We start from the raw sequence: 11,669 nt of genomic DNA on the forward strand, positions 1-11,669 counted from the left end.
TATATATATCTCCTGTCATTTCAAGAGAGAGATCTTGGCCTGGAAATTGTAAGGACTTTTATGACCTTTAAAGGTTAAATAACTAGAGAATAATGTCTAGCCATAAATTTTGAATTTTGAACTTTACTCAGGCATGGTGGTGCATAACTATAGTCCCATCACAGTGGGAGACTGTAGCAGGTTGATCCCAGCCTAGGCTACCTAATGATTTAGTGAGACCTGTTTTAAAAATTAGAAAGTCATGGGCTGGGGGATGGTTCAGCAGTCTAAGCACCTGCCTGGCAAGCACAAGAACTCAGGTTCAATCCCTGATACTACGTGCAGTGCCAGCCCTGTCCCGGGCCTCCTGAGCTGGCCACTGAAACCAGGCATGTGCTGGGGAGGCTGAAACAGAAGGATCACTATGCGTCTGAGCTGTGTAGTGAGACCCTGTACCAAATACATAAATTAATAAAAAGAGGAAGTCTTGGGAGTAGCTAAGTAGGAAGGCCCTGGGTTCAGTCCCTAGAACTGAAGAAAAAGAGAAAAAGACAAAAGTAAAATAATGATAATTAGAAAATACAAAAAATATGGGCTATTAGAAGAGTATTGTTTTAATTTGTATTTTTCAAATGATCTGTGATGCTGAGCATTTTTCTTAAATTTATTTCCTGTTTGTACCTCTGAGAAGTCTCCATGCATTTCAAATGCCCATTTTTGGATTGGGTTTTTAAGTTTGGTAAATTTGATCTTTTTTTTTTTTTTTTTTTAAGTTCTTTTTATATTCTAGATGTTAGTCTTTTGTCTGAGGAGTAGCTGGTAGAAACTTTTCCCTTTCTGTGGGTTGTATCTTCGCTTTCTTAGTGGTTTCTTTTGCTATTCAGAGGCCTTTTAATTTGATATGATCCTAATTGTTGATTATAATATTTCTCTGTGATCAGAGTATTGTTCTTGAAGTCTTTGCCTACCCTACACCTTTGTCTTTAATAGTTTTACCTATCTTCCTAAAGATTGTTTCTTTTTTTAAAAAAATGTATTTTGTACCATACAGCTTGGATTCATAGTGATCCTCCTGTTTTCAGCCTCCCCAGTGCTGGGATTACAGGCCTGCCTCACCATGCCCCGTCTCTATGGTGGGCTCAGTGCACCCAGGGGGCAGGACCTGTGTGCCTGTGCAGCATGTGGTGTTGGGACTGAACCCCAGTCCCTGTGCTTGCCTAAGCAGGCCGCTTAGTCTGCTGTGCTATCTTGCTGGCCCGATTGTTTCTGTTTTTACATTTAGCTTCTTGATCCATTTTGATTTTAGCTTAGTGAATGGTGAGAGATATGGGTCTAGGTTTCATTTTCAGCATGTGGAAAGCCAGTTTTCTCAGCACGATTTATTCATGGGGCTTTCTTCCAATGAATGTGTTTGGCCTCTTTGTCAAAAATAAGGTAGCTGAGTGTGCTTGGAATTGGTTCCCTATCTTCTGTTGTTCTATTGATCCCTGGCTATGTTTTTTTTTTTCCTTGCTAATTCCATGCTGTTTTTATCACAATGGCTTTGTTGTGTAACTTCAGATCGGGGATTGTGATGCACCCTGTCTTGCCTTTGAATTTTAGAATTGTTTTCTCTAGTTCTGTGAGGTGTGCTGTTGGTACTTTGATTGGGATTCCATTACATCTGTACAACAGTTTTACAAATATGGCTGTTTTCACTCTACTGGTTTTGCCTATCAAAGAATGGGATATCTTTCCATTTTCTGATATCTTCCTTAATATCCTTTTTCACAGAAGTGCAGTTTTCAATGTAAAGGTCTTTTTCTTTGTTACATTAGTTCAAAATATTTCATTTTTCTTGATTCTATTCTGAAAGGTATGGTTTCCTTAATTCTCTCATAGTGAATTTAACTGGTATTTGTTTACATAGAATTTTTATATTTTGATTAAGGTTAGGTAATACTTAGGTATGTAGAACTCTGTCCATTTCTTCTCATTTTTCCAACTTATCAGAGTATATGCTCTCAAAATTGGTATTGATGATCTTCTGGATTTCTGTGGGATCTGATGTGATTTCACTTTGCTCATTCCCACTTGAGGCTGTTCCTTCTTTTTTTGATAAGTTTGGCTAAGGGTTTGTCTATCTCATTTAATCTTTTAAAGAATCAACTCTCCAATTCATTGATTCTTTGTATTGTTTTATTAGTTTCAGTTGCTTGAATTTCTACTCTGATCTTCATAATTTACTCCCTCATATATGCTTTGGATTTAGGTGGCTCTTCTTTTTCTGAAATTTTGTGGTTCAACAGTTGCTTATTTATTTGAGCTTGCTTTTTTTTTTTTTCGGTACTGGGGATTGAACTCAGGATCCTGTGCTTGCCAGGCAAGCACTTACTCTACTGAGCTATCTCCCCAGCCCCTGCTTTTTTTTTTTTTTTTTTTGATGTGGGAATTTACCACTATAAATTTCCCTGATAGGACTACTTTCATTGCATTCCATAAGTTCCAGTATGTTATATTGCCATTATTGTTTAATTGTAGAAGCTGTCTAATTTCATCTTTGACCCATTGGTGATTCAGTAATGTTATTTAATTTCCATGTATGCATATAATTTTTGTCGTGTTTTTTTGGCCATTGATTTCCATTGTGTTGCACTGTGATCTCTTAATATGTATGGAATAATTTCAATCTGTATGCATTTACTTAAGTATGTTCTATGAGCTAATATGTGGTCTGTTTTGGAGAAAGTGCTTATGTGAAGCCAAGAAGAATGTATCTTTTGTTTTTGGGTGAAACACAGAACATCTACCAAGTTCATGTGTTTAAAGGTTTGGCTCAGTCTTATATTTCTTTGTTGATTTTTTGTCTAGTTGATCTCTCTGTGATAGTGAGGTCCCTATTACAATTGTATTAGAGCTTATGTGATTTTTAAATATTTATTTGTGTTTGTTTTGTATAGTTGAATATGCCAGTATTTGGTGCATATATACTTAGGATTGTTGCTTATTTCTCTTGAAATGTTTCCGTAGCAAGTATGTAGTGACCTTCCTTGTCTCTTCTGATCAGTCTTGGCTTGAAGTTCATATTGTTTGCAAATAGAATAGCTACTTCTACTTTTTTTCCAGGTTGCTCTTGCATGAAATATTGCTACCTATCCTTTGACTTTCAGTCTATGAATGTTTCATTAAATTAAATGTGTTACTTGTGTTCAGCATATTGTTGAGTCATTCTTTTTGATATTCTGGCAATCTGTTTCTTTCCATTCACCTTGATATTTGTAAGTCTGAACATCTTTGTCATATTATTTTCCTGTTGGTTCCCTTTTGCCCCTTTTGTTTACTTGCCTTGCCTGGTGGATTAATTCCATTGGAGTTCTTGGAATGGTATCTTCAATGTCTCTTTTTAGAATATCCTTCAAAACTTTTTTAGAGGGCTGACTTGGTGGTTGTGAATTTCTCAAGTTCTTCTTCATCATAGAAGTATCATACTTTTCCATAATTTTTGGAGTCCATCAACCTGGGTTGGAAGTTATTTTCTTTTAGGGCTTGAAATACTTCATTCCAAACTCCCCTTCTTTAAGGGTTTTATGTTAAGTCTGTTACGATTGATTCTTGTGGGTCTTTGCTTTTTTTTGTTTGTCTTTTTGAGACAGCCACTTTTCTCATCACAATTTATTCATGAGACCTTCAGGCTGGCTCTGAGCTCACTTTGCAGCTCAGGCTGGCCTCAAATTCCCAGTGATCGTCCAGCCTTAACCTCTTGAGTGCTGGGATTACCAGCATGTGTCACCAGTCCCAGCCTCTGATGGTCTTTCGTTATAGATGATTTATTTCTTTTCTGTAACAGCTTTAAATATTCTTTGCTTGTATTGGATTTCTGGCTCTTGACTATTACATATCTTTATGTATTTTTTTTTTTTTTTGTCTGATCTTGACTATTTTATATGCCTCACACTCTCAGATTTTTTTTTTTTTTCTTCTGTACTTGGAAAGTTTTCAGCTGTTACTTTTGTGAACAGGTTGCTTATACTGTTTGTGCTGTCTTCTAATTCTTCATTTATCCCAACTAACCTTTTTTTAGTTTTTTTGTATTATCTAGTCAGATTGGTTTTTTTTCTTGGACCTTAGCTATTTTTACGAGGTTTTTCGTTTGATTGATCATCAACCTCAAGACTGTCTTTTTAAAATTTTGATTGGTCCAGGATCTTGCTATGCATCTTGGAGTCATAGTGACCCTCCTAGCTCAGCCTTCCCAGTGCTGGGATTACAGGTATGCACCACCACGCTCAGTTTCAGTGTCTGGTACGGGGTGCAGTACTGGGGGATTGAACCCCAGTCATTGTGCTTGCCAGGCAGGCATTTAGACTGCTGAACTATCTCCCTAGCCAGTAAGGGCATAGTTCTTAAGATTATATTCAGGAGAACTTTAGTTAGACTGATGGTTTCACTATAAGAAACAAAACCGCAAAATATCGATTTATTAGTCCACTGATAATTTAAAATGTAATATTAATGCTGTGACTAAATAGTAAATGAACAAAACAAAAAATGATCCTGGAAAGGTTATAGAAAAATTAATATATCATTATAATTTTACTTATTGTGATTTTTGGTTACTTATAACAGGAATCATTGAAATTATTATTTTTAGGCATTAATCCCAATTTTCAAAATTTACTTTAGGGAAAGATGTAAAAGGATGTTGATCTTTTAGGTTTTTTAAAAAATGTATTTAGTACAGGGTCTACAGGGTCTCACTACGTAGATCAGACTCCTGTTTTCAGCCTCCCAAGTGCTGGGATTACATGCACCCACCACCATGCCTAGTCTCAATTGCTGTCTCAGTGTGCCCTGGGGGCAGGGCCAGCACGGTACACCGGGGATCAAACCCTAGTAGGTCAGTGTACTCTGCCTAAGCAGGTGTTTTAATCTGTTGAGCTATATGTCTGGCCTGTTGTTGATCTTTTAAATCAATACATTTATAATTCATTTATTTACTTCTTTATTTTTTATTTTTTGAGTTAAGGTTTCACTGTAGCCCAAGCTCACCTTGAAGTCATGGTGATCCTCCTGTCTCAGTTTCCTGAGTGTTGAGATAACTGGTGTGTACTACCATGCCTGATTGCATATATTTACAAAAACAGCAAAAAGCATTGAAACCAGTTCAAGTACCCAAAATTATAGTAGTTGATGAAATATAATGGCTATTATTAAGTATGAAAGTTAACTAGCGTCATGACAATTTATTTGCTAAATAGTAAAATAAGATGCAAAGTTTAATGAAGGCTATATTTATTACTTTGTGAAATTTTATGGTAAATAAAAGATTAATCAATTCCATAGTGACCTAGTCATTGTTTTAATATAAAATCATAGTTGTATTTTATCCAAGTTACTGGAATTTTTAAGTTTTCTATGAGTGTAAGAAAAAGTCACATCAAGATCTTCAGTTGAAAAAAAAAAAAAAAAAAAATCTTCAGTTGATTATTCTTTTCTTTTTTTTTTTTTTTTTTTTTTTTGTGGCTGACTCAGCCCACCCTGGAGGCCAGGCTGGCGCTGGCATGTGGTGGGGATCAAACTACAGTCCTTGCTCAGCATTTGCCTAAGCTAGCCTAAGCTTGCCAAAGCAGGCTTTAGACCGCTGAGTTATCTCGCCAGCCCATGTCTTTCAACGACTGAGAGACTTCCTTCCTTTGTTCTTTTGTTAATTTGTTTTTGAGACAGGGTCTTGCTATGTAGTTAAGACTGGCCTTGAACTTGCAATGATTCTTCTGGACTATAGGTGAGCTGCCCACCTGCCCAGCTGTACAGCTGACAGACTTTCAGAAGCCCCTGGCAGAGCTGGACTCTAGCTCAGTGGTAGGGCCCTTGTCTCTCATGTTGAAGGCCCTGGGTTTGACACCCATTACAGCCAAAAACACCAGAAAGCCAAAGATTAAAAAATCCTTCAGTTTTCCTGCTGTTTTTATCTTCTAGTGCTTGTTCCAGTTGCTTGTAAATATTTCCCATAGTAGAAAACCTGGGAAGCCAGCCATTGCATCAGTCTCGGTCAGCACCCAACATGGCTCCATTCTGCAAATTAATAATACATTGGAAGAAAAGGAAGTTTGTAGGTTTGTGCCTGCTACTATTAGTCTAACAGAAGATTGCATTTTTTCTTTGCTTTGCATTTCTGTATGATTTTGTTTTTCATGTTTTTAAAATATCTTCCTTCTTTCTCCCTCCCTCTTCTCCTCCCCTCCTCTTTCTTTTTTTGTCTCTTCCCTTCCCCTGTCCCTTCCCTTCCCTCCTCTCCCCTTCTTTGAGATTGGGTCTGTATAGGCTAGGTTGTCTCAAACTCACTCCTCTTGCCTCTGCTACCATGCATGACTAAACTATTTTTCTTTATTTCTCTTGATCTGTACTGAGGAATGCATATCATTCTGTCTTGATGACTTTTGTAAAGTACAACTCTATATCCTAGTCTAACTATTTGTCTTAATTTTATCTCATCTCTATAGGTTGGAATATAGATTTGGAGAATTTGGGAACTATTCTCTCTTGGTAAAGCACAACCACAGTGGAGTCAATGAAATAGCCTGCGATCTGGTTGTTAATGAGAATCCAGTTGACAGTAATCTTCGTATGTACATGTTCTTTGTTGAGTTTTTTAATTGAATTTTCAGATTTTAGGTTTTGACTATTTGTAAAGTGAAGCAGTTCACAGTACATTTTATAATTAAAAACCTAGACTATGGATTATCTATGCCATTTAGTTTAGTTTTTTTTTTTTTAATTTTAGGGAACAATCTACAGGGTGTTCAGGGTGTCACTACTAGATCGGACTTGTAGTGATCTGCCTGTTTACAGCCTCCCAAGAGCTGGGATTACAGGTGTCCACCACCACACCCAATCTCAAGAGTTCATCCTCGGGGCCAGGGAGATGGCTCAGTAGAATAAGTGCTTGCCTGGCAAGCTCAAGGGCCTGAGTTCAATCCTTGGTTCAACAAAAAAAAAAAAAAAAAAAAAGAGTTCATTCTTATCAACTAGGACTATTTGGTTACCCTGAATTACGTTAAGACAGGAAAAGCAGGAGATAAACCTTTAAATCTTTCCTTACAACTAACAATTTTAAATTACTACAAAAAGCATGTGGCCATTATTCCCAAAGGAGACCAAAATATTGGGAATTTTTGTTTCTTGAGAGAATTCCAGTTTAATGTTGCAGAATGGTAGGATATTTAGCAGGTAACACCTGTTAATTGAGAGAGGAACTTTGTATCAAAGGGATCCAGGTTTTACCAGCCCACAGTGCTACCTCCTTAGTTTTAGGGAATTATTGTTAATGTTGTGAGACATTGTAATTTAATGACAGAAAATATATTTTAAAGAAATTTTCAATTTTGAAATAGTTTAACAGTTACAGAATGTTTCAAGTAAAGAGTTTCTAAATAGGCATCAACTTGCTTTCCTTATGTCCTTTAATTTTATGAGAGTATAGTTACCCCACATACTATTACTGAGATCAGGAACTTCACATTCATAAAGTACTGGTCTGTAATCTTTTTTAGCTTTCTCTAATTGTTCATTTCAATCTCCTTTCTTTTAATCTATAGTTCACTCAAAGATGTCATATTGCATTTAGTTTTCAGATATCCTTCATCTTCAGCCTAGGACATTTCTTCATACTTTATTTTTCATGATCATGGTAGTTTTGCCTTTTTTTTTTTTTTTTTTTTTTTTTGTAGTTCTGAAGGCTAGTTATTTTGTAGAAGTTTTGCGTTGTTAGGTGGAATACTGCCCATCCTTTTCAGTGCACTATTTTGAGTTACAGGAAGTTAATGTCCCTTTTACATTACAGGTCCATGTGCATTAGGAGTACTTACGGAAAAATGTAGGGATGAAGTGATATGATGTCTAGAATATGTTTTAAAATACATTAGCCAAATAAGGAGAAGAGAATAATAAATGAAACAAGCAGTAACATCTTTTTTTTTGTGGTGCCGGGCTTAGAACTCAGGGCTTTGCTCATGTTAGGCAAGTGCTCTACCATTAGATTATACCACAGCCCCAAGAATGGCAATATTTGATAATTCTAGAGTCTGAATTGTGGGCTCAAGGGAAATTATACAATTTTCTGTACTTTTGTATAGATTTTCTATTTTTTAAATAAAAATTAGTATTCCCTTCATGAAATGTTTTTAATTATTTATGGGAAATTTAACATAAGAAAGAGGCATTTTCCCTCATTTGTTTCATTTTTTCTGAGTTGAAAACTTTTAATTTATTGAAACTTGTTTATATATTGTTTCATTTTTCATTGGTAGATTAAGTGTAATGCCTTGACAAAAATTGATGCTTATGATGACATTTTTGATGAAGATCTTTTCTTTCTGTAGCTGTGATTGTTGCATTCCTTGTTGGTCTAGTGGTCATCATTGCAGTATTCTTCCTAAGGTTCTTGCTGAGGTAAGGTGCTGGGGAGGACACAACTGGGGAAAGTAGAACACAGAGATTATATATTTATTTATTTATTTACATTTATTTATTGCATGTGTGTGTGTGTGTGTGTGTGTGTGTGGCCAGCTCAGCCCACCTGGGGGTGGGGCTGGCTGGCATGTGGTGCTGGGGGATTGAATCGCGGTCCCTGTGCTTTGCTATGCTTGTTTTAAGTAGGTGCTTTAGACCACTGAGCCATCTCTCCAGCCCCGAGATTATATATTTAGAAAGGACAGTTTGATCCCTCAAATGATTATTGTTCTGTCTAGATGGTGTTATGCAAAGACCATTATTCTTTGATTAACCTGTGTTCACCTTGTCTGTTGTAGTTTTGGGTGTCAGAGAGTAAGTGTAGACTAAGACATGGTCTCTGAATATAGGAAAAAGATACAGAAGGTTTCAGTGAGTTTTTGCCTTTTTTTCACTTGGGCATAAATGAAGAAATTCCTTGAGAAGTAATTATTTCCTAAAGGACCTCCTGTTCAGTGAGTGCAAGTGGCTTGTGATCTCTTCCCTCTCCACCTCTGAGGCCACCCTGTAGTCTAGTTTGCTTGCTACCTGCCTGCACCTAGACTGGAGCCTGGTGGTAGAGGTAGAAGATGAAGGCCTGACCCTCAGGTCCAAAGCACTGATTCCTTTTCTCTGTACACAGTGAGACAGTTTGCAGAGGAATTTGCTCTTTATCTGCCCAGCTAACAATAATTCTCATCAGTCAATTAGTTTAGGGAAAAAAAGATAGATAGATAGATAGATAGATAGATAGATAGATAGATAGAGAAAAATATAGATAGATAGATAGATAGTTAGATAGATAGATAGATTGATTGATTTAGGCTTGGTTTTATTTAGTCAGCATTAGGGAAAAGTTCTTGAATGCTTTTAAAGGAGTGAAATCAGATTGAATTTTCATGTGTTTATCCTGTTAGAGTCTCAGGAAGGACCACATGATTTTACTGGTGATCTTTATCTAGATTGGAAGAACTAACACCTAACTTTTAAGTAGACTACCATAAACTTTGCAATTTTACTGGCTTGATACATCTTAGAAATAGTTTAATTACATGTATGAGAAACCTGACAGTGTATAAGGGTAAAATAATTACTAGGGGGCCCCTACTCTTAGGGACAGCTAGAATTTTGGCAGAAGAGTTCTATTTCTTTGGATTAAAGTGTTATTTTGTGAGTCTTTTGATAAGATGTATATGGTATTCCAGTCCAGGGTATTAGTGTGCCTTCATTGGTGTTCATGTGCATGGTTCTGTTCACCACTTTTTAAAGTAATTGACAGCTGTGACCACATATTTGCAAAGAAAAGAAATTCCATCTAGCACTGCTGTGGAATTGAGGTCCTCTTTACACATGATTCTGCCTTTCCTGCCTGGGGGATGAATGTCATTGTCAGCAGAGCTACAGTTCCTCCTTTCTTGTCCATAGCTTCCTGACACACCCATGTCCACAGAAGTTCTGTTGTTCTGTAGAGAAAAAGCAGAAAAAAATAAAAAATGTCCTTTCCTTTTACTTGAGAACAAGCATGTAGGAGAGAATTTAGTGGGGTTTTTGGTTTGCTTTTTTTTTTTTAAAGTATTATAGGTTTAATATTCTGATTTTATTTATTTTAAAGAGAATAAAGATAATAAACATTAGAAACAATATCTAATATCAAAAAAGAAAATGATAGGAATTCAAAATAGTTTCAAGGTATGCAACCTGGCTGAAAAGGTTTCTCTCCAGTATGAACTCTCAGATGCTGGGCAAGGTGTGCATACTGGCTGAAGGTTTTCCTACGTTCTTTACATTCATAGGGTCAAGCTCCAGTATGAATTATCTGATGTACAATTAAGTATTTGACATTCTTAAAATAAATGAAGATAACTTCTCCTTTTTGATCTTAAGTATGTCTGTTTTTGTCTTTTGCATGTGATGCTGATGTTAGCAATGGGAGTAGAGTAGAAATGGGAGTTGTATTATAGGGGGAGAAAGAGAAATTACAAATAAATGCATTAGATGGATGGATTATATTCTGATATTGATCTTAATCAATTGAACTGTAAAGACAACAAAATAAAACAAACAAAAAAAATGAGATCAGTAAACTGAATTGGATGTGTGATATTAAGGAATTATTGCTAACATTTTAAAATATGATAATGGTTATCATAATTATTTTTAGAAATAAAATAGTTCATATCTCTTAGAGATACAAACAGTAGTATAGATGAAATGATATGATCTGGGATTTTCTGTAAAATAATCTGGCCAAGACAGGGTAGGAATACAGGTGACATAAGGTTAGTTGTGGTATTTGTTGAACTGAATGATGGTGGTTCATTGTACTAATTTCTTTCCCTGTATGTGCTTGAAACTTTCCATGACAAAAAGAAGAGTGGAGCTTCTGTACATTAGATAATTCAGATGTGGCAAAGTTAATGCAAAATTTGTTGACTTTCTGAAAGTTTTTTCTCTAAGTTATTGATTTCATTTAAAAATAATATGTTTTTCTTTTAATATTGATGTATAGTAAGTCCAAGACTCAACAAACAGGTTTGGAGAACATTTTTAAGTTGGATTTGTTTGTAAGTTGGACAAAGTATGTCTTACACAGTACATTTACATAATATATATAAGTTGTGTAAGTCAAATATTTGTATATTTGTAATACATATTTGTAATATATGTAAGTCAAATATTTGTAAGTTGGGGACTTACTATAAATACATTTCATATAATCTGGATTTAAAAAAATTAAATCATATGAAAAGAAAAAAGTCAGTCATTAATTATTGCAGTCACTGCAAGGTTGCTTGTGTGCTTTCTCAGTGTGTACCCATGTATGTCTATATGGTGGCAGTCAAACACAGATGGAGGATTTCGTCTTTTTTTTTTAAACTGGGGATTGAACTCAAGTCCTTGAATGTGCTTGTGTTTGATCCCTAACCCTTTGCATTTTATTTTGAGACAGCATCTCATTAAGTTTTTCAGTCTTGGCTCCTGCCTTAGCCTCTTGCTTAACTGATTTTTGCTTTTTGTATATAATAGTTTATCCTAATATTTCCTTGTGTGGACAAAGTCTTACTATTTTTGGCAGTCCTGGGGATTGAACTCTGGGCCTGTATGTAGAGCTGCAAATGTAAAGTCTTATAAAAGACTTTACATTTGCCTTTTTTTTTTTTTTTTTTTTTTTTTTTTGATTCTCAGGCTCAGTAGGTTGAACAGATGAATTTAAACTTGGCAAT

The 11,669-nt window shown here is 35.7% G+C and overlaps 1 protein-coding gene across 1 annotated transcript in view; it reads left to right on the forward strand.

Annotated features, from left to right (window-relative positions):
* The window catches only part of Hgsnat (heparan-alpha-glucosaminide N-acetyltransferase), a 34,688-nt gene that overhangs the window by 6,285 nt on the left and 16,734 nt on the right, over window positions 1-11,669 (forward strand). Inside the window, exons 3-5 of the mRNA XM_023710079.1 lie at window positions 5,935-6,071; window positions 6,459-6,580; window positions 8,337-8,406. Coding sequence (XP_023565847.1) covers window positions 5,935-6,071; window positions 6,459-6,580; window positions 8,337-8,406 — 329 coding nt within the window. The remainder of the gene's footprint in view (window positions 1-5,934; window positions 6,072-6,458; window positions 6,581-8,336; window positions 8,407-11,669) is intronic.

This window comes from Octodon degus, unplaced genomic scaffold (genome assembly GCF_000260255.1).
Source record: "Octodon degus isolate 3935 unplaced genomic scaffold, OctDeg1.0 scaffold00016, whole genome shotgun sequence".
In the NCBI taxonomy this organism is placed as follows: domain Eukaryota; kingdom Metazoa; phylum Chordata; class Mammalia; order Rodentia; family Octodontidae; genus Octodon; species Octodon degus.